Here is a 26,675-nt window from a genome sequence, read left to right as displayed (position 1 = left end):
AATTACTAGGATCCTTTTTTCTGGTCCCGTCCAATATGTGCTCTGTATTTTCTATTTTTCCTGCTCTTTGTGACAATATGATACATACAGGGGTGGGAACTCTGCGCCGCATTGTGCCAAAATTAACATCCTGCGCCATTCTGCTCCGATAGTGTTTCGTATTTTTCTGCTCCAAATAGTGCTTGTTTGTTTGTGGTTTTTTTTACCTCTAGCTCATTGAAATATTTAATATATTTTTTTACTGCCTTGTCTCTGTATCAGTGTTGCCAATGTCTAATTCCCGGAATTTTGGAAAGAACGCCTAAAAATTTTGTTCTTGCCACAAAACGCATTCTCTCCAAAAAACATTTTTACTCCTCCATACTTCAACACGACTTTGTAAAGTAGTTTTACTACTTGAAAGTATATAGTACTGTATTGGAAAAAAACTCGCAGGCTAAAACCAAGAAAATGTGTGTTATTTCATGCTCTGCGGGCATTTGATAATTGTTTTTCGTTCGAATACAGGACGAAAATTTTCAATCCAAGAGTATTTAATTTTTATTCATCTTACACCAAGACAGGTTTTTTGAGAAAGGCTACATATTGAATCCCCGATAATCCATCCTCTTCCCCCTAAAATATTTTCCAGAACAAATGGTATAGGACACAACTGGACGGGGAGAGGTCCGGTGCCTGGGATACCGAATTTATCCTTTAACCACCACTAGTTGAACATTGCACGGGGCCGGCAAGTTACGGCACTGAATGAAGGCTATACAACAATCTAGGCCCATGACTCCCAACGTGGGGGAATTTGATTTTTTGAGGGAGCAGTCATGATTTATAAAAATTCGTATTTGATAAAAAATTCTCAAAATTAATGAAAAATTTATGTTTATTGAAAAAATAGTTGCAGAAGTAATGTTAATTAATATTTGATAATAAACTAATCTCAGAATTAATGAAAATCTCTATTTAATAAAAAAACAATTTCCGAATTTTCATACCCAATGAAAAAATAATTCACAAATTAATGAAATGTCATTTAATGAGGAAATAAATGAAGTATCACATTGAAAATTCCTATTTAATGAAAAAATTATCTCAGAATAAGTAAAATGTAGGGCTCCCTATTTTTTCGAATCATTGGGCCCCGTTGGATTTACCCGTTAAGAAGCTGCTCAGTTAGAATAAAGATACCACAGTGCAACGTATTCGCCATTGGTCTTCATGGAATTTTTTTTTCGACCTGCACTGTCTTAAAGGTCGAAAACTCGTGCTTTAGACCAGGTTATAGGGTTCCCCCACGTGATTTTTTATTCTGGGGGGAGGGAACACGGGCTAATTTAAGGTTTCGGAAGAGCACACACAGAATATCTCCAAAGAAATTTCGAGTTTTAACCTTCAAAAAGAGTTTCAAATTCACAAAGAAATAGATAAAAAGAATTTTTTCATTATTTTAACTCTTTTTTTTATCTCTTTTTTTCAATTTTCGATGAACTTGCGCCGTATACCCCTCCCCGCGCAGGTGTCTTTTGTGGTGGGGGGGATGATCAGGATTGTACAAGATGCTTAGGTGGGGCATTGCAGAAAAAAGGTTGGGAAACACTGGTCTAGGCTGTAAACCGAATTTTTTCAATTTTGGCGAGCGTTTTCTCTCGGGCTCTAATTCGGGAAATTATGGTATTTCCGCGGCTGCCTACCTGTATCCAAAACAGTGTATTTACGGCGTAAATCCACTTTGTTCTGGCTAGATCGCACGTGCAATTTCGTTAAAAGGCAGGCATATGATTGGTTCGCTGGTTGAAATCGTCGGAATTTTTTCGAGTTTGGGGGGGGGGGCGAATCTGTGAAAACTTGATAAAATATACGCAGTCTTGCCATCAAGGAGTACGCCTTAATAAAGTATTTCTCCGGGTTCTATCGTCTAGCCGCTATACGGCCATGTACTTATCATCGGCGGCGGTTACCAGACGGGGCAGGAGTGACTAGACGTCATTTCGGCATCTCTTCGTTGTATAAGCCGCACTAGTAAAACTTCCGAGAAAACTCGCAGTGTATGGGGACCTATTTTTTGGCACCCCCGCCCACGTTTTCCTATCGGTAAATTTTTTTCGCCCTTTCAACTTGGATTTGGCGCCCCTCCTAGAGCGGCGACGGCCCAAGAGCCGCCCCTGCCCTCAGTGATGCATAAAAAAATTAGTTTTCTCTGCAAATTCAATTATGTACATTCATTTGTGACACCCTCACATTACTGACTGAATATGACTTTTTGTGGTTTTCAAACTTCGGGTCTGTTTCCCTTTGAGAAAAAATCTTGCCACAACAAACCACAGACTTACAACACAAATATACATTCAGTTACATATCTACGCATTGGAAATTTAAAACATAGATGGGGCTATGTGGCGCCAATTACTGTGAACAAAATTATTAAATAAAAATATATAAGATTTTTCTATTGAATAAGAAAATTTATTAAAATAAATTTATTAAAAAAACTTATTACTCAAAATTTTGAGCCTATTCAAATTGTTACTTTTTAGACAGCATCCCTTAGCAAGCAAAAACTGAGAGTCATGTCTAAACCACTTTACAGTCAAGGACGTAATGTTGCATCCAAATGCCAGTGGAATAAATTCAAAAAATTCTGTTTTCTTTCCTCTCTCATCATCGCAAAGCTTTGTTGCAACCCCACAAAAAAGTAGTTCTTTTTACCTCTGTGATGTGTGTGTCCTACTATATACAGGGTGATTATAAAAAAAACTATCCTGACAGATGGGCCCCTAACTATCATACCATTCACAGAAACTGAATGAAATTTTGGCATAAGGTATTTTTATGTATGCGCTCAAGAATGATATGGAAAACAACAGTGTCACTCTAACAGTTACGGTTACAGTGAGAAAATTTCGAAAATATCAAATGGCAACACCAAGTTTTTTGTATTGGAATGTGATCTCCATTGTGAAAAACCCTAAATAGCGTTCGAACGGCAACTGTAGCATGAAAATCACCAGCGGTAGATAGGCTAAAAGTGAGGACAACCAATAAGGACAGAGAAGCAGCATAAAATAAAGCATTTTATTGTGTTTCACAAATTTTCCACATGACCTTGTGGAGGACTAATCAGGCTGGGATCTCAGCCAAAGAAACGGTGTGATGAATGAAACGAACATTAATGCTCTGGTGCACGGCAAAGTCCTTTTTACTTTTTCCTTGCCCAGCTCCGGGGATTTTCGTGCTACAGGTGCCATTCCAACGCTATTTAGTGCTTTTCAGTATGGAGATCGCATTCCAATACAAAAAACTTTTTTTGAGAGTGAGAAATTTTCTCACTGTAACCGTAACTGTTAGAGTGACACTGTTGTTTTCCATATCATTCTTGAGCGCATACCTCAAAATACCTTATGCCAAAATTTCATTCAGTTTCTGTGAATGGTATGATAGTTAGGGGCCCATATGTCGGGATAGTTTTTTTATAATCACCCCGTACATCTAAGAGGGAAAGAGAACAGGTAGGTGAAAAGAGAAATCTACTTCGTACCTACTCTGTTGTCTGCATTACAGGTAAGAGAGAGGGAGGGATAAGAGTTTAATAGATAAGTATATATATATCTCTCTCTCTCTTATACTTATGTATGGAGATGGATCAGTTGCACTGCAAGGTAGGCGTGGCTACTGAATTGCACTGCTTCATTATCTACGTCCGAATTGCACTGGACGCCCCCCCCCCGCCATTTTCCTGCTGATACCGATTGTTGATAGATGACTTCCTTCCCCCCCCCCCCATTATTTTTCCTTCTTTTCTTCACACTTCATCTATGCTTAGGACAGGCAGTGGCATATAGTCACCCCAGTAACTCCTAGGAAAACCCGGCTCAAAGCCATGTTTTCCTAGGAGTAGGCTTTTTGAGCCACGTGAACCGAACTGGATCATTTCGCGTCGGCAGAAATGTGTTGCGTAATCACGCGATGCGTTTGTATTTTCCTAGCGTGGCGCAATGGCTCAGGACTGCTATATAGTATATGACCCACAGCTACTCTGTCATCTGCATGCTCCGGTTTGAAGGGAAGAGAAAAGAAAACGCAGCAAAAATGAAAAGATCGGCGAAACGTGCTGCACACGACGCATTTAACTCCTCCAGAAGCAGTCCACCAATCACGCCCGCCGTAAATCGCTGTTGTGAGCTGTATTGCGCTCTGTAGGAAGATACTGCTTTTCTTATTGGTGAGTGGGCAGCGTGTCGCGCAGGGTAATTCACGTGCGCGGAACAGAAAACCTCCTAGGAAAACCCTACTTTACGGGTCAGAGCCCGAGCCACATTTGGTTTTACAGGATAAAGGGGGTAAGATGAGCCGATTCGCCGCTAGCTGAACCTAGTTTTTTTTTTTTTTTAACCTTCAGATTTAACCTTTTCGGTGTCTTTATGTTAGGGGTCATTCAAGTATTACGGAAGCATCGATGGGGAGTTTCCGATGTACTGACTTTTGATGACAAGGGGGAAGAGGGGGTTTGGATGATGCTTACGTCATCAACCACCCTTTTAAAAATATGAAATATTCTTAATGGCATCTTACTCGGTGCGCCAAAAATGAATAAAACTTTTCGCTAGTTTGTGGGCACTTGAACTAACATTTACCCTATTGAAGTCCCCTACAGAGCCATTTTATTGATCTCTAAATACTTAGCGGATCCAAATGATCTGGAAATGTGTCCAGGCCGCTTAAGTGCTCTGGACCTGCGCCGCGCGTCATACAAGTGATCCTTGATTATGCCACGGATCACTTAAGTAATCTGGGAAAGAACCGCACTGGTTGCCGCACCAGTGCTCTAAAACTGTGCCACTTGTCACTCAAGGGATCTCTAAATGTGCCACAAATCGCTTAAATGGTCTGTAATTGTGCCACAGGTCACTTAAGCTGTCTGCAAATGTGCCGCTTGGCTTATTTTTTTACAAAATTAGGTTTGAGAGGGTCTGGCCACATTTGGTTCGCACAGGCCAAGTGTTTACCACGGGTCAACAGTTACCTATGTGGCTTAAAGGTAGGGTCACAATGAATTTCTTAAAAACACATTTTAAGCTCTCAGCCTTAAAATAGCATTGAAATTAACAGAAATCTCAATAGTATATAAAGGTATGTTTTTCGAAATTTTAATTCTTTTAAAAAATATTTTTTGCGTTAAGAAAATACATTTTTGATCGATCATCTGGAGGGGAGGGACCACGAGCCCCCAATCCAGATTTCCCCCCCCCCCCCCCCCACACGTACGCCTCTGATCCCACCAATATGCGTTAGGAAGTAGGCAGATCGCTGACGAAATTTTGCTGACAGGGGAAGGTCATAGCTTTGCTGACTTTTCCTGACGAAGGGGGGGGGGTCAAGAATGGCTAAAAATTTACTGATGTAATACTTAAATGGCCCCTTATTTTAAAGCATACGTGTTCAACGTATGGCTTAAATGTGGCATGCCTCAAGTGGCCCCAGTACACTTACAGATAAATTAAATGGCTCGTGCCACATTCTTACCTCATTTAAATAACCGTGGCATATTTCCAGATCACTCAAGTGGCTTGCGGCACATTCTTAGTCCAAGTAAGTGGCCCAAGGAAATTTTTTTTCAAACCGAAAACAACTCAGGTTTATCTCCATGTGTAATTTACTATTAACTGAGTTGTGCCGGAAGTGTTCAAAGCAAATTTACAGATCACTTATGTAGCCCGCGGCACATTCCCAGATTACTTGAGTGGCCTGCAGCACATTTACAGATCACACAAATAACTTGGACGCTGTTCTAGATCACTTAATTAAGTGGCCCACCCCACACTCTTGAAAAGGTTGAGTCAAGTTGAAATGTGCCGCGAGTCATTCAGGTGGTCTGAAAGTGTGCCGCGGGACGTTTGAGTCACCTCAAAATGTGCCGCAAGTCACTTGGATGACCTGAGAGTACACAGTGGGTCACTTGAGTGGTGTGGAAATGTGTCAAAAGCGCCAATGAAACAATCTATAAAAAATGCATCGGGCCACACTCAGAGTGTTAATGTATCGCAGACCGTTAATGTGCTGTGAGCCACTCAAGTAATCTTGAAGCATGCGGCACGCCACTCAAATGATCTGTAAATGTGTCTCTGGCCACTTAAAGTAATATGCAACTGAACTACGTGCCACTCAAGTGAACTGGGAGTTTGCCGCGGGCCGCTCACGTTATTTGGAAATGTGCTTGGGATCACTTAGGTGATCTGGATATATGCTGTTGGCAGCTTAAATGATATGGAAATGTGCCGCAAGCCATTGAAGTAATTTGGAAACGTGTCCCACATTTAAGTGGGACACGTTTCGAAATTACTTGAATTAAATGAAATAATTGAATAATTTGATTATCGTTTGTGGATCACTTGTGTGGTTTTGTTATTCGTCGTGGTGAGCTAACTCCGAGGGCCCGTGGGTAAGCATGGTAAGTTAAGCATTAATTAAAGGAGTGGTATAGATTGGCATTGCTAGTTTGTGTAAAGTACAGAGTATTGAGCTCTCGTCTTCTCCATCATGGTTTCTCTGAATTCCAGAGATATTGGTGGCTGACATCTTGCCAGTCAATGGTAAGATGTTTCTCCCCCCCCCCCCTTCTATTCAAAGAGCGTGTATCCGCTTAAGTACAGCAGTTCACTCACGGAGAATGCATGTGCGTGTTGAGTGGACACAAAACAGTTTAGCCAACCCACCCCCCTCTATAAGTGAGACAATGTGGTTGGAGGCGGCATGAGAGGTCTATTAGAAAAGGAGGTCTATAGAAGACCTATCAATGGGGGGAGGGGGTGTTAGTTCAATTGCCCACAAACTAGGGAAAGGTTTTCCCATTTTTGGCATTCCCAGTAAAGATGCCATTGAGAACATTTTATATTTTTATAAAGGGTGGTTGATGATGTAAGCATCCTCCGAACCCCTCTTCACCCCCCCCCCCCGTCATCAAAGTTCATCAAATCTGCTATCTGCTACCCCCTACCCATGCTGATGTAGTACTTGAATGGCCCCTTCTGTCTAATTAGCCCTTGTGCTCAAAACATTTTCAAATGATTCAAGTTTAGGTTCCCTAAAGCAGAATGTTTTACATTGTTCTGCAATGAGCCCACAGCTGACTGGAAATGTTCTGTAGTGAAATTTTCCACAATAGTGTTTTCTATATTTTTCTTAAAATTCTTCCGATCTACAGTAACACTGACTGTTCTGCGATGTATGTCACTGATTTCAGCATATTCTGCTGTGGGACTTAGGTGTTGGGGAAATTATACAGTAGACTCTTCACTATCTGGCCTAGTTTGAAAATAGTAATACATTAATGAATTACAAGCATTACCTTTTCACATTTGGGTAATCATTTATCAATGCACTGTAAAATAAGTTTAAATAATTTCTTGTATGAACTTAGCCTGCCTTTTATACATTTATGCTTTGTTCATTTTGAAAGTGTATGTATTTGTACTGTACAGTAATGTTTCCCAACATTTCATGTAGTGGATCCCCTTCAGGCACCACAGACTTCCTGTAGCAAAGGCTTAAGGCTTATTTCCACACTGCCCCCCCCCCCCATGAAATCCACAAAAATATATTTTTTTTATAGTTTGCATATAAAGCATTGAAGTAATAGATTATAATTTCACTACACTAAATGTGTCTTTCATGCAATAATAGTAAGTAATAATGGTCCCACTGACCCACGGGGGGTTCATTGAAAAACACTGCTGTACAGTGTATATGACTATTTTTCCTTCAATTAAGTTAGATATCATAAAAATATATCTTGAAATGTGTGTAATATTTTTATTATTGGATTTTCTGTAGAAAATTTTTAAAACAGAAATATTCAGATGTACATAACAAACATTCATCAAGTACTCGCCTGTACTTTGAGGTCAGAAAATATGAATACGAACAGGTTTTGGTATAAAAAAGATTCTTATGGCGTTGGGGGTAGAGAGGACTCTCACTGTATTTATAGATTTCCGGCCTATCCGGCTTTTCTATTATCTGGCCCACCTTTCTGCCACATTAGGCTGGATAGTCCGGATTCTACTGTAATTGTTTTTGGCTGAGAAAATAACTTCTGATGACAGTGATTTTGATTTTCTTTTCAGCCTTTCACATCAGAAGGTTTTGACCAAGATTCTGCTAGGCTTAGTTCTTCCAAGCCAGGTTCATATGCTGATCCATTTTTTGTTGGTAAGTCATTTTTAAATACAGTAAAACCTGTCTAACTGAACTGCAAGGGGCCCAAGATTTTTTTCTGTTGAACACAGGTTTCCGCTTCATAAAAGTTTAATTGACATAATGTGTAAAATTATGTAAGATATTATATGAATAAAGTAAATAGTATATAATTGAAGTAAAGTAAATAGTATATAATTGAAGTAAAGTAAATAGTATATAATTGAAGTAAAGTAAAATTAATTAATTGAAAATAAAGTAAATAATTTAAATATTAATAAAATGTGTAAATTTTTTCTATAATTACTAAATATTTATCATTTGATATGATAGATTATTTATTAAAAATATATACGTGTATTCTTACTTTAACATTGTACAGTGGTATATACATTACATACATTAAATATTCACATCACTGAATATCGAATGAAAAATTAAAAAACTGTGTGTAAATAAAAATTAATTTTTATTTTCTCCAGTAGTCGACAAGAATACTATATGCAGACCACACCCTTTGCTGACTGACTTAAAGTTTCACTTCAGAGATCATTTTAACCATCACTGAATCATTGTGATGTAAAGCAAAGTGCTGCAGTTCTTCAATGTTTTGACTAGGGATGGGACAAATATTTGGCTGCTATTCAGTATTTGGCCTATTTGCCAAATATTCGGTTTGCTGAATAATGCTTGGATATTCGGCTGAATATCTGTGTAAATCTAAGCACAACAAACCAATTTTAAAATTTTTTTACTAATTGCAATTTTTTCATAAGTTAAAAATTTACTGATTATATTTTATTGTGTGGTGTATATCCCTTTCTGTGAAAGAGATCATGTTAGGGTGCATTTCTAGGACAAGGAAAACATGAAACGGAAAATATCATCCTACTGCAAGAAAGTGAAAGTGAGCATGAATTACACAAGTTCACTAACTGAAGAATGTACCTACACAAGATAAGTATTGCACTAATGAAAGAAAGGAAAGGTGCAAAGAACATCTAAAGAGGAAAAATAAGAAAATGAGTCGTTAATTTTATGATGCATTACTAGTAAATAATGGTTAATTAACATTGTCTTAATTATATGTAAAATTGTACTAAATGTTGAAAAAAAAAAGTTTGTTCTATAATATCAAACAAAATACAGTATATCTTCATTACATTTGATTGTCAGTATCGTGCAATAAAAATTTTGGAGGAGCATAAATGTTGGAAGTGAGCATGAATTAACACAAGTTCACTAACTGAAGAATGTACCTAGACAAGATAAGTATTGTGCTACTGAAAAAAAGGAAAGACGCAAACAACATCTGAAGAGGAAAAAATAAGTCATACATTTTAAGATACATTACTAGTTAATAACGGTTGACATCTTAATTTGATGTAAAATTGCAACAAGTAATAAAAAAACTGATTCTGTGTAAGTGCTGTAATATCAAAAAATTCTGTATAGGTATATACAGTAGACTCTCCGCAACTCGACACCCCAAAAGTATTGACAAACATTAGAGAGTGAAGCAGGGTTTCACTCTCTATTTTTGTCCGATCGTTTTCGTGTTCGTAATTATATACATTCTAACAATTGTATTAAATAAAATTCTATTTCTCATTAATTTTAATTCAGGTTTGTTTCAAAATAGAATCAAAACACACAAAAAACATTTACTTCAAGTATATTTGTTTGTTTTTCTTTCTGAAGAGAAAACAAAAATTCTACACTATTCAGTTTATCCCGCGATTTTTCAGCTTTTTCCTGACTGTGTAGGAAGTGACTTATCACATCTAGAGTTGTAGTGCATCATGGAGAGATGGTGCAGATACTTCTTCATCTGAATTTCCTGATTCTATTTCTTTGAAACGTGAGGCACTTGCTTTGGTTGATTGATTCTAGAATATCGTCATCATCTAAGAGTCCTGAAGTTGAAAAGTCAGAGTCAAATACTCACAAATTCATCGTCCATACAATCACCCATACTGCTATTTATGCTTTCTCCACACTTAATCTGGGAGGAATCTTCGGAGAAATAATCATTTTTCAAAGACTTATTAAAAACAACCAGCATGACTGAAGCAGTTCCGAATCGTGGCACTCGTGTCCGAGTTCCATGCAGAATCAATCATTTCAACTGCCTCTAAAACAAATTTTTTGCGCCCATGCTAACATCCACAAATTCACAAGTTTTTTGTCTGTAATTTTCTGTAAAAAGTTTTCATACTTGGGGGCCGTTCAAGTATTACGTCATCATCGATGGGGGGGTTTCCGATTTGCTGACTTTTAATGACAAGGGGGGAGGGGGGTTTGGATAATGCTTACGTCATCAACCACCCTTTATGAAAATATGAGTTAGGATTCAGAGGGGCAGAGCTGAAAGGATTTCAGCGAAATTTTGCTGACAGGGGGGGGTCAAATATGGCTAAAAATTTGCTTACGTAATACTTGAACGGCCCCTTAAGATAATTCCTAATTTTGATTGAGACTTTTTGTGAAATATTTTGCTTTCTCTTGAATTATTGATCCTGATAATAGGATTGAGTGAGATCAAGGGATTTCAGACCTGCCAACTCTCCCGATTTAGGCGGGAGACTCCGGATTTTTCATCCTTCCTCCCGCTCTCCGGATTTTGGCAGAAAATTAGATTTTACGCGAGCTTTCACGTTGTTGTGGCGTCAATAATTACCGTCGTCGTTAGGGAAAACACCCATAAAGGACAGTCGTAGTCATTTCCATCGAGCAGCCATAAAAAAAGTCTCTGTGACCGCATTTAAGCAACTGACAAAGACGCGACTTTGTTTTCGTAGCATTTATCGGCAATCATTAATCAGGGGCATGACCTTGGTTGCCAAATTTACTGTATAATCGTTATTGTATTCCATTAACAGCCGCGCGGTGAACACGTTTTTTCGTCCGCAGCTTTGTAATTTGAATTTTTTTAAATCGTTTCTTCCGATTAAACATCTTCAGAAAGCAAATATAAAACTTTAAGCTATATAAAGCTAAATATAAAGCCTTTAAGAATTCATATACCCAAGATTATCAGTCACTGATAGCATCCACGAAAGAAAACACATACTTTATAAACAGTATGTAGATGTGATTTCTCTAATCTGCATGGAAAGACTGGCATGGAATTATATTCTTCTCAGGGACAATGCAGAACCTGCCTTGGGGGGGGGAGAGAATGTAACTTTTTCTTAATTTTTTTTTTCTTTTTAAATAAATTTTCGAAATTTTTTTTATCAACTTTTTTTTTGATCGAGTCTATGAGTGTCGGGGGGGGGGGGTGCCCCCCTCGGGAGAATCTCCGGATTTCTGGATTTCAAAAGTTGGCACGTCTGGGATTTGAACCACAAAAGAGTTGCTTCCTCTACATCGCTAAATTCTGATTTCTTATGCATTTTCTGCTTGGTTCATAAGATTCAAATGTTGAAAAAATTTCCCCTCATTTTTAGCAAATGTTGAAATGGTGTTTCGTGTAACTCCATATTCTTTGGCGAGTTCACTCTCAGTTTTTTCCCGATTCTAGTTTTTTGGAAATTTCAACTTTAGATTTCGAAGTTAAAGTATGAAGTTTGCGTGGAGCCATTGCATTCACGGCCATCGGTACTCACAATGACAAACAAATGACATATTCAGCGTCTAACCAGGCTTTAGCTCTTTTTCTTTTACTCCTTTTCCAAGAAATCGTAAAATCGAGTTCCACCAAAAACATTCTCTACAACAGACAATGTGAAAACTCACAATCGATAAAATTTTTATCCCTATTGGAGGTTGAAATTGTCAACATCTAGTAGGGATCACACCACACTTTAGGGATCATTCACACTTCTTTTGACTCTGAAAAGAATGAAGTACCAGTCCTGGAAATGGCACTAAAATGATACGCCGGCCAAGAGGCTTCAAACATTCATTCTTCACATGTGCAACCCCCTCACCCACAGTGCATAAAAGGGGCCCATCATATAAAACAAAGAAACAAAGGATTATTGAAGTACCCACTGACAACGTCAAAAAATTCTTAGATTGGTAGCACGGGCAATTGTAAAAACCAGTCATGGTAAAGGGACAAAAATCATAGTTGACTTAAGCGGAGTTAAGCCATACGTATGTCGAGTTAGAGAGTTTCCCCTTCATTGAAATCAGTATTGGGACAACCAAGGGAATAATAGATGTCGAGTTATCCACGTGTCAAGTTATCGAGATTCCACTGTATATATCATCCTTACTAGTAAATAACGGTTAACATTATCTTAATTATAGGTAAAATTTTGCCAAATATTGAAAAAAAAATTGATTCTGTATTAATATTAAAATACAATATATCATCGTTAAATTTGATTGTCAGTATTGTGGCAATAAAAAATTTTGAATTACCAGTTTTTTGATATTTAAATAATTAATTGAATAGTTAGAATTCAATATTTCAAATTACTAATTTCATTTCCAATTAAACACCAATTTCATTTATAACTATAATGAATTTTAAGAAAATTGATCTGCCAAATATTTGGTTATTTTGACCAAATCACTATATTCGTCTCATCCCTAGTTTTGGCAACATCTATGTATAAGACTTCACCCTACACTATTTTTATCTCAAATGACAACATTTATTTCATGTTCATCTCCTTTTTGCCTTTTTCTAAAATTTTCAGAGTGCCTATATCTGTCATGTCAGGTTCAGTTTGTATGTACATTGTAGTCTATGTTTATGTAATCCTCAGCACTGTGCGATCATGGAAATTAGTTTGCATGCAATTTTGTATATTGCATATCATTTGGAAATCCAACCCTTGCACTGATTTCTCCCATAGAAAAGCCTGCTTTTCCAAAAAAATGTTTTGCAGTTTCAGGAAGCAACTGCTCTACTACATATGGCTTATTAATATCATAACATCAAGTACAGAAACAGTTTTTGCTAATATTGGGGTGGATGATGCAGAACCACATTGGCAAGCAGATATTGCATAAAAAAAAAATTCTGTAGAGCACTTTAACAGTTTATATGATGCCTTGGTCTATTGGTCGCAAAATATTTGTTGTGTTTGTGTTCAATTTTCCGTTAAAGAGGGTAAAGTAGTCATTTCCATTTCCATGCTAGACAGGTTCTGTTTTATCCAGGTTTTTCACTATGTGAGTCATTCCCAAAAAAAAGTGTACAAACTGTTTCTCTCCTAGACTTCCTAATTTTTTATGAAATTTCAGAAAACACTGGTAAATTTTTAATTTTTTTCTAGTTCTTCATTTAATTCTCTCTCATATGGTACTTCTTAATTTGTTTCAGATGGTATCTGATTTGTTTTTTAAATCATTGTAGCAAAACCTCAAAATCTGGCTGTCCCATCTTCAAAAAGTGTTAAACAAAAAAACTTTGTGCAAATCAGGATTTTTTTTTCTTCAAAAAACATAGAATCGTGTTTTATATATGTGTCATAGATGAATAAAACTGACAATAAAATTTTGAAAAGGAAAAAAAAAATTATGAAAAACTTTTTTTTTTTTCATGTCCCAAAACTTTTCCTATTTTAAAATATCCACTCTGTTGCGGTCATTTGGGACATATATTTTTATACCTATTAAATTTAACACTTTTGAGCTCATTTAAAGGTTCTTTTAATGCTTGATCAACTTTTTTGGATTTAACTTTTGCAGAACGACTTAATATTTATGTTACGTGTTCAGCACCAGATTTTTTTCTGTCGGATGTCCACTCTGTTATGTCATTATCATAAATAATTACGATTTCTTTCCCATCTATACACAATCCAGTGATTATAATACATGAAAATATACTTCAAAATATAATAAAAATTTTCATCAATCATTTAAATTTATCATGAAAAAAAAGTAATTTAGGTAAATTTGTCCCCTCTTATGTCTTCCAAAAACTCAAGCAATGCAACAGAATGGAAACTCATTTAAAGTAAAGTTTTCTTAAGAGGTTTTTAGGTTTTAATTAAATTTAATAAGTTATATCCATATTTAATTTGAACCCTTTACCGCATTCTCCATCATGTTATTTTTTAAGTTTAAATACGAAAGTAGATCGGCTCGCATTCGCACCTTGAAGTTGGGAACCACAGAAAACCAACTTTATTCAACCACCTCTATGGCAACAGTAGGGTTCAAACCCGGGACCTCACGACGCGAGTCCATCACTATAACCACTCAACCACCACAGCGGGTACTTTTTAGTTCTGCTTTTTCCTACTTTTTCTAATTTTTTTAGGGGGAGCCCTGCATTTTGTATATAATTTTTGAGAAAATAAAAGTGTATTTTCATGGCCTATTTAGAATATCTGAGATATCTTTCTCTTAGTTAAGCATTTCTGTGCACTCTGTTATGGGAAGCATTTTTGTAGTTCACTGGCAAAAAATGTAAGAACAATTCAAACTAAGATGTTAAATTTTAAATTACCAACCCATTGTCTGTCAGAAATAAAAGTGATTGTGAGTAACTTAATACATGCCAAAAATAAACTTTCCTCTGTGATATTTTGAAAAAAAAACATGAAAAACTTTCAAACGACAGAAAAAAAAAGTTTTTTAAAACACTTTTTTCAGCATATGTGTAAAAAAATAAGCTGATTTCATTATTTTAAGTGATAAAAATGGGAGAAATAATAATTATTTTTTTACAGCGATATTTGTTTTTGTAATAGAGTGGACAGAATTCATGATTTTCAGTCATAAAACCAAAAAAATTAAATACTATTACAAAATAAAAGTAAAAAATATTTATGAAATATTAAACTTCAAGTCATTGGCTATAATTTGAGATCAATTTTATTTTAAAAATTCAACTTTGAATTTTTTTTTTCAAAAATGTGGAATGAACACTTTTTGGGAATGACCCACTTATTTTGGCATTGAAATTACGGGACCAAGATTTTTTCTTATTTAGAACAGGTTTCCACTTAGTACAGGTTCCCTTCACAGACATGTTTTACTGTATAAAAATTGTAATTTTTCCTACAAATTGATAAAATTTACTTCACAATCCTGAACAGTTATTTATATTATTTATTCAACATGAAAGAGAAGAATTTTCATAGTAGTTTGGTATAGATATTTTGTTGAACCAATGTTTGATAATACAGTAGAACTTGGTTAATTCAAATTTTGGATAATTCAAACTTTGGATAATTCAAACACTTACAAACTCTAAAAATACTAAACTTACAAAATAAAAAAATTTAGCATGTCTTTTCTTCTCTAAATGAAAATAATCAGTCAATATAATCCATTATAAAAAGCAGCATGTATGAACATGATGAAAGCTAAAAAAAAGTTTAATTTAATGCTGAATTTTAGTGAGCATCATAGGAGGATACAGGGGGGACACCTCCCCCCGTTTGAGAAGTCTGTATCTACTTATGGCCAAAATGACATGGATATATTATAATACTACTACTATTTCCTACTTTTTGGTAAAATGTCCTACTTTCTAGGTATTACCCTACTATTTTTTAACCAATTTTAACTTTTTTTAAATGAATAGGGAATCATCAAAATGTTGCAAAATAATACAAATGTATCAGATTCCAATTAATGGTTCTACCAAAGCAAAAGTTGATCGTTTTTTAAGGTTATTTGGGGGTTTATGTGAGGTTATGTGGTTTACTATATATATATATATATATATATAATATTTTTTTTGCTTAGTTTTATGGTACAAAAACCCATTTGGTATAAATGTTTTGAGTAGTAATTAAAAACTTCTTATCTGGATAGAAAAAATAATTTTGTATTTACTGCTTCGTGGTCTTGGACTATTCGTTGTACAGTAACTAACATTCATCATTCAAAATCATTGATACACATTTTGTGTATAGATGAAACAACAGTTTGCATAACAAAGCAGTTGGATACATAGGTCTATTCTAGGTTTGGTGATTCTGATGTTGCCCAATAGCGTTCAATTGTCTCTGTATTTTTAGGACATGCAGAGGCATAAGCAATGTCTACAAAGCTCTGCAAAGAGCTAGAAATGAAATGCTTTATATGTCAAAATGATGATGTTGGCATTGAACACTAAAATGTAAATAAATCCCTTTAAAAAAAGATGGCAAGCACTTACGAAATTTGCATTGTTCTTTTGGAAGTGGTCTCGAAAGAGTGTCAGTGTCGTATAAGAAAATTTACATGTCTTCATAATTGGCTGCGCCAAAAAAACTTGAACCTCTCCCCCCCCCCCCACCCTTGAGAAAATTCTGCTTACACCTATGGTTGCAGTATAATGTTTTAGCCCAAAATTATTTTTATTATTAGGTCATTTCTGTCATTTTGCTTTGGCTCAAGTCAATCTTACGAGAGACTAAAATGGTGCCATGAAAAAAAAATTTAATTTTAAATTTAAAAAAAATTCTTGAGGCTATGATTTTGTTTTCTTAGGAGTGTACTACCCCATCCTACTTTTCTAATTTTTTGAGTGGGAGCTCTGCATATATGGATATATCATGATGTAAGATTGGCGATTTATAATGATGTAAAATTTTCAATATCGCCCAGTCCTATTCTGAAATCAATTATTTTAAGTATCTATTCTTTCTAAAAATGCCATTTAACACCATGTTTTCAAACAAAAGTTGAGATTGTTGCTAAGCAGTGATGCTGTACCATATGGTGCCATGAGATTACTCAGGAGTGCTGAGCAGTATTTCGAAGATATTGGAGGCACCGATGTTATTTCCAACCAGTGAGTCACCACACTTTAGGGACTGTTAAATGCTGCAAGATAATTCAAACACCAATATTTTCCCCAAGGGTTTCATAAATACATAAAGCTTAAGAGTCTTTGTTGTAATGAAAAAAAGGAATAGAAAATCACACAAAAAAGCTACAACAAAATAAGTTATTGCGTATGAATGCTGCTATTTTTTTTTTATATTAGAAATTGAGATCATTTTACACCATATAATCTTGATCACTATTGCTTCAAGTAACTAGTCATCAAACTAAGAAATTGATAATTAAATAACTATACAGGATGATTACTTAATTCCTCTTGCTGCATTTTACTGGAGAACTGTTGATCGTAGAGGCATACTTGCAGTTAGAAAAATTATCCAAATAATGTGTAGAACCGAGATATGTCATCCATGTTGCAAGGGGTTGTATACCTATTAAAATAAAATAAAAATTGACATTTTATACCGACACCGGGTCTTCAAACCCAATTAGAAAGTTGTTGCCCTGTCTGTCCCGAGACCAACAAAAAAAAATTTCATGTTTAATTTTAAGTGCAATGTTTGCAGCGATATTTGAATTCACAAGTCGAAGGAAATGTGAGATAGAACAACATAAATCATGGAAAGAAGCATCTGTTAGTTATGCTGTTCTTTTCCAAATTTCCTCCAATTTTTGAATTAAGATACCTCTGCAAAATTTCACTTAAAAACGTTGAATTTTTTTTTCTTTTTTTGCCTTAAGAGAGATGCAACAACAACTTCCTAATTGGATTTTTGAGGACTGTGTCATATAAATTTTATTTATTTAATAAGTATACAAACCCCTTGCAACATGAATGTATCTTGAGTTCTACACATTATTTTGATAGTTTTTCTAACTTGAAGTATGTCTCGAGGATCAATGGTTTACAAGTAAATTCAGCAAAGGAAGTGAAGTAATCACCCTGAGTTTTAGATATACAGGGTGATTATAAAAAAACTATCCTGACATATGGGTCCCTAACTATCGTACCATTCACAGAAACTGAATGAAATTTTGGCATAAGGTATTTTTATGTATGCGCTCAAGAATGATATGGAAAACAACAGTGTCACTCTAACAGTTACGGTTACAGTGAGAAAATTTCGAAAATATCAAATGGCAACACCAAGTTTTTTGTATTGGAATGTGATCTCCATTGTGAAAAACCCTAAATAGCGTTCGAACGGCAACTGTAGCATGAAAATCACCAGCGGTAGATAGGCTAAAAGTGAGGACAACCAATAAGGACAGAGAAGCAGCATAAAATAAAGCATTTTATTGTGTTTCACAAATTTTCCACATGACCTTGTGGAAGACTAATCAGGCTGGGATCTCAGCCAAAGAAACGGTGTGATGAATGAAACGAACATTAATGCTCTGGTGCACGGCAAAGTCTTTTTTTCTTTTTCCTTGCCTAACTCCGGGGATTTTCGTGCTACAGGTGCCATTCCAACGCTATTTAGTGCTTTTCAGTATGGAGATCGCATTCCAATACGAAAAACTTGGTATTGCCATTTGATATTTTCGAAATTTTCTCACTGTAACCGTAACTGTTAGAGTGACACTGTTGTTTTCTATATCATTCTTGAGCGCATACCTCAAAATACCTTATGCCAAAATTTCATTCAGTTTCTGTGAATGGTATGATAGTTAGGGGCCCATATGTCGGGATAGTTTTTTTATAATCGCCCCGTATATATATATAGAGGGTGTCCTGTAAGTGCTAGCATGGCCTCTATCTCATCAACTGTTCGTCGTAGAGGTATGATTCAAATTTAAAAAATGCCCAACAGGCGTTCAAAAATCACCCTGTACCAGTTTTGAAAGTGAAAATACAGTGCGCAAAAAAATAAAAAAAATCTAAATTTTTATACGGTCCCCCTGTGATTTAACTTCCAATTAGAAAGTTATTGCCTGATGCCAACAGAAAAAAAATTCCATGCTTCTAAGTGCAATATTCAGAGATATTCAAATTAGAAAAACAGGAAATTTGGGAAAGAACAGCGTTAAATGCTGGTAAAACGGTTTTACCACATTCAACACTGTTCTTTCCTAAATTTCCTCCATTTTTGAAATTCAAACATCACTGTGAATATTGCACTCAAAAAAATTGCATGTTTCTTCTTTGGCATCAGGAAGAGACAGGGCAAAAACTTCCTAATTGGGAGTTAAAGCACAGGGGGGGCCGTATAAAATTTAAATTTTTTTATTTTGTTACATACTGTATTTCATTCTCAAAACTGGTACAGGTTAATTTTTGAATGCCTGTTGAGCCCTTTTTAAACTGGGAATCATATCTCTATGTCGGACGGTTGGTGAGATAAAGGCAGTGCTAGCCACTTACATGACACCCTGTGTATGTATATATAGCAGAATGGGATTTATTTCAAGTAAATATTTTTCATGCACGCATGGAGCTTTATATTTATTATCATTAATATATAAAATTTATATTTTAAATAGAGATTGGTATAACTTCAATAATTTAATTTTCAAAATTATTTTTTTCTAGTGTATCACAATAAATGTAAGTAATTCTGTGATGTTTTCATCCATTTAGATAGCTTTTTAAATTGTTATTGTTGTGTAACTTGTTTTCCCAGCATTCATTTTTTTTTTTATTTCATTGTCACCAGTTATAAAATATGAAGTTCTATCGAAAGACCAGAGTTCACTATGATAAGAATCATATTCTATAATGACAACTGAAGATCTGCCAACTTTTATGCTGCAAGCAGGAAATGTACACTTTTCTTCCAGAGTTTATGCTTTTATGGCACGTACATGAATTTCACACTTTTTGGGGATTAGAAAAAATATACGGATAGGAAAAATCAAAATTGTTGGTTTGCGGGAAATGGTGTGTAAGAGAAAGAAATCTAGTGCATCTTGTGTAACGTATGTGCAATTAGAGGATCCAGTTAAGTCTAACACCCTGTACAAATTTCACAAGTCAAGTTTTACTATCCATAGCACTTGTTGTTTTGGGGCCTTTTTGTAGTTTTTGGGAAGGGGGGTTGTGAGCTAGGATGAAAACAATTAACTTAGTGTTTTTATATTATTATACTTGCCAACTGCTATGGATTGTGTGTAGTTTCTACAGACGACCACACTCAACTACAGATCTACGGGAGATACACTCAATATTACTGACATCAGTTTTTCTTCAGAAATATAATTTTTTTTTTTTTCACAAGAACGTGTCTTTTTATTTTTTTAATTGTTTCAATCTTTGGAACTAGCTGTGGCATAAGGACAAATTTTTATATGCATGTGACAGAACAGAAGAGTTCAAGAAAATGCAATTAATCAGACTAGAAAAAGGTCGGATAAATTTACTTACCATTCGTCATTGAGTCTGTTGTGACGCGGTATTATAATTGAAAGGAATGGGTGACAAGCTCATGGTTCAGACTGACAATAGAGCAAATACACTAGAACAGCATTTCTCAACCTTTTTCAAACCCAAGGACTAGTAAAATGTGTGAAACATTTTGACGGACCACTTGTGTCCTGTATTACAGGGCATCCCAGTATTTTCAGTTGTTCTGAATTGTTATATACATTTGTCAAGTTTTTTCAACAATGCTTATTTGTGATATTGAATAATATTTTAGTGGCTTATCGCCACTTTCGTACCATGCGATGGTGGAATAACATGATGATATAACATCGATTCTAATGACTATTGAAGATGAATTTTCCAGTGCTGCCATCTATATTTCAGAAGTGAAGTGTAATGACTGAATACTTGTGCTGTTTGTAGGCTTGTTTGTCTCTGTGGTGAGACTTTTTAATGGGGAGATCAGCTTGCATTTGCACCTCAAAGTTGGGAACCACAGAAAACCAACTTCAGCCGACCACCACTGTGGTGACAGTGGGGCTCAAACCCGGGTTCCCACGATGTTAATCTCACTATTACCACCACAGCGGCTATTTGAACCCATGTGGATATTAGTAATATTAATTACAACAATTGAGCAATTTTTTGTTCAATTAGAATCAAATTATAAAATCAGCCTTCAGATCACCTATGCCATTGTCGCAGACCATAGGTTGAGAAATGCTGCACTAGAATACTGCTAATCCAAACAGCTGTTTAAAAAAAGGGGGGGTGTGGGCAAGTTACAGTACCGGCAACCGAAAAAACAAACTCTCATAAATTCTGTATTTTAACTTGTTATATTTTACATACGAAGTATAAATACATGGTCATACCTCATAATGATAAATTACTACATAGTTTCCTTTTTTTAAAAATCATCTGACGAAACAATGTATACCTAGCAGGCCATACCATTGAAGGGCAGTTTCAAAAGCAACCACAGCTTCTGATTAGTCTGGGTGGGGGGAACATCATAATCTAACCCATCACTTGACAATAAGTCATTGCCAGTTGAAAGTCTGGAGAGACAGTTTCTGGTATCCGTGAACATTTGATGGCTATTGGAGTCTAATGATAACATTTCACCCATGCATCTTTTTCCTCTGCTTCCTCTCAATCAGGGATTTCTTTCAAAAACTGGATTCCTTTGTTGTTTCTTGATTACAGTCAAGTGTGGTTATGCAAGTGTTGGCCATAATTTTTTTCAGTGAGGTTTTTGTCATGTTTTTCCATGCTTCTGTAGCCCAGTAAATTACATCTTTCTGAAATTTTCTTCGTTTTATAGAGAATGGAAAGGGTCTCATTCTCATCTTCAATGAGCTATCGAAACAACATTTTTGTATACACCTGTTCGATGTTTTGTAATGCCCTTTGTCCATTGGATGATGCAAAGACATAACATTGGTAGGTAAAAAATTGACTTCAAGTTTTCCCGAAATATAATTTCTATTCAAATGAAATCAACTGGAACACCAAATACCTATTGAAACCCCAATCCCGCACATGTAAACGAGGCTTAGGTGTATAGTTATATATCTCATTCAATGCATTGATTGCATTTCTGAAAAAGCGAGATAAGCATTGAATTTTATCGACTTTAGATCATTGTTAAACAGAATTATATTGTCTATAACTTTTATCCCACCAGTATACTTTCTGTTATTACAATTAAAAAAAAAAACATGTTTAAAAGATGGATCTCAGTAATCTGAACAGATCACAATTAGTTCAGATTATTGGGGTTCTAGCGTAATTAAGCATCTAATACCAGAACATATATATGCAACTATTTGAAAAATATAAGAAATTTCTCTGAAATTTGTCTTGTGAAGAGACCTGCGGTTATTTCATGGCCCCCACATGAGTGATTCTGGATCTAAGATGTGAATAACAATTAGATTCAAGGTGATGAACAGAAAATTTAGATGAGCAAGAGCAAATTTTGTGTTCATTAACAAGTACAGCGTTTTCATCATGTTTATCTGCCTTATGTAGTCAAAGCATGAAAAATAATAATGGAAAAGTAATGCAGAATTGACAACCTCTGGGTACAAACGTAGTGCATGCTGGTTTCCGATTCTGCAAGTCTGCTGATTGGTTAAAAACCTGAATTTCAGGTTTGGTAACCAATCCGTATCTGTGGCACTGATTGCAGAATCAGAAACCATTCTGCGATGTGTTCGCAACCTTGTGATGGTCTCTGCACTTATGAGCAGTGTTTCCTCTGATTTTTCATTTTTATTTCATCTACACTGATTTGTTTTCTCTGTGTGTGATAAGATTGTAGATGCCGCAGGAGCTTGGATAGAAAGAAGAGAATGGGGGTCTAGCAAACACGGAACTGAGAGGGTAACAAGGCAATTGCCCCTGGTGGCAATCTTGGAGTGGTAAATTTTATGAAAAACAAAAATATATTGTTATAAAATTATATTGACTTTTACAGTGAAGGCAGCAGTGAGATTATGTCCCTCTAGTTACTGCCCTGGGTCTATGAGTGCCCATATATATAGGGAGAGTTTGCATTGAATATTCATGAATTACTGAGGGACTTTTTTCTTCCAAAGTTTCTTTGGAAAGGGGGCTCAAGTGATCTGAGCCCCTAGTTTCCTGTGCCTATAGGTTACTGTATTTAAACGAACCTTCAATTTTTTATCTTTTTTTAAAAAAAAAATGAAATTTTTTATTCAATTTTGTTTTATTTGGCTATGGTGGTGTTCTATAGCAGTGGTTCTCAAACTTATGTCACCCGCGGGTCCCCAGAATAAGTAAGTAAACAAGTAATCCCCAAAGCATCTAACAGGCACACATCAATATCGCCAGCTCACTGTGATGTGCCTGCCTTTGACAAAGGTTATCACCCTTAAAGGCTGCAATGCACGCTTTAAGAACCACTGGGCTATGGTATATGTTGTCCAGGAAGGAGGTGCCCACCCCCATGATGAAAGTCAAAATATACTACTGAGCGGCTTCATGCCAATGTTAACATGTCTGCATCATTTCATGCTAAACATTCGGTGGAGAGGTCTGTGGCCTTCATTTTATACTTACAAGGGGTCTGGGAAACTAAAAAAGGTCTACCTTAGACATACCAACTTATGGGTTAGCACCAAAACAGTTATCTTCAACATGTTGCTCGTGAGCGTGGTGGCTTTCCCAGGAGCACCCAAAAGTGCTCAATCTGTTCAGTGCTTGATATATGTATGTTTATGTGTAGGTCTGGATGTACTAAATTGTGACTCATTATACCTTTTATTTCTTACTATATTTGTTTTTTAGCCATCACGTGTAACTTTTGAATATGATTGCATATACTGAGTATAGGGGAACATTTTTTATTCATAGATGGTCCTCATGGATCAGCAGATCCTTGGTCTCCTAATTCAAGCCTTCAGACCTCCTATTCTTATTCAAATTCTGTGATTGGCATTCCTGCTTCTCATCCACAGCCTACATCATCTGCCTTTTCCACCATGCATCTGCCTCCAGAGCCCATGGTAATATTACTTAATAAATTAGTAAAATACATTATTTATGTGCTTTCTTTTTTTCAATGTCATTTCAAAAGTAAATTGGTCATTCATGCATTGTTAAATGAGATATAAGTACAAATACAAGGCCACACAACAGGCAAAATGCCCAACAAGATGGCTGAGAAAACAATGCCCATAACAAATATGGATGTCATATATTTCTAAAATACAGCAACCCAATTAAAAATGGAATTATAAAAACAAAACTATAAACTATATGCCAATAATAGGATAAAAAAGCTATTTTTTGCTGTGTTAAAAAAATTCTGAATCTCCCTCAAAATTCCAATCAAGCATTCTAATTTATCTACCTAATATATGTTAAACTCTAGTAAACTTATCACTTAAGACCTCATTTGTAAGCTTTATGTGTGCTTTTGTTGATCCTAGTGTATTAGCATAGTCTTCACTCATGATTTAGTTCTAGTTGATAGTATTAAACTATCATCAATTCACATACAATGATCCCTTGACTTGGGAGATTAATTTGTTTGCGAAAGTCACATCTTAACAAACATGTTTCCCACAGAAAAATTTCTCATATAAATCGGGGTTGGAAAAAAACTTTTTTTTTTTTTAATAGCATTTACATCAAAAACAATAAAATATAGCATTCTTTGAGGCAGACACATACGCAGAGTGAAGGGCTCTTACCCCCTTTCTCTGCCCAAGACAATCAAAAATTTAAAATATTTCTTAATATTTTTGTAAAAAAACTAAAATATCAAAACAAAATGCCAATTTTGGAGCCCTAAAAGTTTTTGGACCCTGAGCATGTGCCCGTTGTTTGTCCATAGAGACCCTGCCCTCACATAATTTTTTTTACTCTCGTAAGCAACATTCCCTTCGATTTTTTTTACATGCATTGATCTCTTTTGTCTGTACATGATAATACAATACATAAAGTAATTGGCTCATTTGTGTGCATTCTATTTGGTTGGCATTTTCTTATGATATGCATCACTGTTTGGCATGATGATCATTGGTACTAGCATGGTCTTCACATGGACCAAAATGCTAGATCGCTCACAACTTGCTCCATTCAACGTTTTTCTAGGTTTTTCAGCTCTGTTTTCAGCCCACTTTGCAGCACAATGCAGCCAGTGTGGCCCCAGCTTAATATGGATCACTATTGTGTTTAGTAGTTTTGCATGCGCTGGATGTATTTTCAACATGCGCAGGCTTGCCTGCAGAGCCTATATTTTAGAAAGTTTCATCATAGGTGACATAAGAGCTCTGATACGATAAAAATATTTGGGAGGTTAGGGTTTGTCAGATGCCCATATATATGACCTGTGAGGGTATATTTGGAGATAGATTGTATTGAATATTCATGAATTACAGGAGGGCCTGTGCAACCTGGCAAAGTTGCTTATGTGGCCCAAGCCCCTATGTTCAAGTGCTTAGGCTACAGACACACCAGTGTGAAGTAGGAGAGGGGGAAAACTGCAGAAAAATAAACAATAGTGAATTGTATAGGACCGGTCACACACAACACGCGTTCCCCACACAAAAACACAACTGGTTCCATTTTTTGCGTGTTTTTTGCTACTCTCTGTGGTCACACAAAGAATTTTAGCACGCTGCGGGTATTTCTCTCTTCTCCCCGCCCTTCTATATTTAGAAATGAGTTAATTTGGAAATTTTTTCATGTTGATTTTTCTTACTTTTTCTCTGTTTTTCCAGCCACCCTGTTGCGGCTTCTGATGTTGTATTTATATTTGCATAAAGCAAGGTTTCTTAACCTATGAGTTGCAACCCAAACCTGGTTTGTAGGGGATTCTGATATAGGTCATACTGTAAGACGCTTTAGTATGAACAACTTTCTTTATTAAAGGGGCTCTAGGTCATACAAATCCACGTACAATCTGGTTAAAAATTCATTTGTTGCTGTGTCACTCGTTTCAGGGCATCTTAACAACATCGGCAGATTAGGCTGGGACCCAGGCATTTTTTGGGCTCTCTTGAGCCATGATTTTACATATTTTTGTGAAGTCCATTCAAAAATTTATAACATTATTACTGAATGCACAGTAGAGGCGTCGAAAATGTTTTAGACCTATGTACGCTCGACTTGATCTTGAGATTTGTTTCTCTCAGAAATGATGAGAATTTGAAATTAATGAAAGAAATTAATCATTTCAGAATAAGGGAAAACATTTTCTTAGTTAAAGATAATGTGACAATTAATGAAAATAATGCAAGAATTAATAAAAGAAATAATTGAAAAAATTTAAATTAAAAAATAAATTAAAATAAGTTGAATTAAAAATTCAGGATCTATGTGGAAAAAATAATAATTCCATTTGAGAGTTTCCGATAATTGGAGCCCCCATGTTTAATTCAGGGCTCTTTCTCAGGCCCCGTTGACTCACCTGTGAAGATGCCACTGCTGATTTTAAGCTACAATTGCATTTTTCGCAAAATGCGAAAGAAGTAGTAACCACTTTCGCAAAAATGTGTACAGGAGGTACAAAACGAGTAGACATCCAATCAGCAGTCATTAGCATTGTAGCATTTTGCTAAAGATTTTCCCTCCATTTTTGCTTTTTTTGCTAAAGGAATTTTTTATCTAGCTTAAACCCTGTGCCACTGACTGGTTTTAAAAGATTATAAAACCAAACATTTTATTATTTAGGAACATTTAATAATCATATTTTCAAATTCGAAATAGACCCATGGGTTGCAAAATTGATCCTTTTTTAAAGATATTCTGAGTTAATTTCTATGGTAGCGCAGCCAATAGAAGATGATGGTGTGACGTCACAAAACTTGTGCTCGCATGTGCGAAATATACTCTCATATGAGCAGAGGGTGGAAGCTGCTCAAAATCAGGTTTGACATCCAGCTTGAAAGCTCTCTCG

General features: G+C 35.7%; 1 protein-coding gene across 8 annotated transcripts in view; it reads left to right on the top strand.

The window, feature by feature from the left end:
- Nucleotides 1-26,675, top strand: part of LOC149080092 (transcription factor 12-like) — a 165,408-nt gene that overhangs the window by 78,391 nt on the left and 60,342 nt on the right. For 5 of the 8 annotated variants that reach the window (XM_089239083.1, XM_089239082.1, XM_089239079.1 and 2 more), the window contains 3 exons: nt 8,115-8,199; nt 19,409-19,423; nt 23,624-23,775. In XM_089239083.1, the coding sequence (XP_089095209.1) occupies nt 8,115-8,199; nt 19,409-19,423; nt 23,624-23,775 (252 nt within the window). The remainder of the gene's footprint in view (nt 1-8,114; nt 8,200-19,408; nt 19,424-23,623; nt 23,776-26,675) is intronic. The other 3 variants (XM_089239081.1, XM_089239080.1, XM_089239085.1) reach the window with 1 other exon arrangement.

Source organism: Pholcus phalangioides, unplaced genomic scaffold (assembly GCF_987345545.1).
Source record: "Pholcus phalangioides strain wild (caught in Gottingen) unplaced genomic scaffold, Ppha-v1.0 ptg000011l_1, whole genome shotgun sequence".
NCBI classification, from domain to species: domain Eukaryota; kingdom Metazoa; phylum Arthropoda; class Arachnida; order Araneae; family Pholcidae; genus Pholcus; species Pholcus phalangioides.
This window is presented reverse-complemented; position numbering and strand designations above follow the sequence as displayed.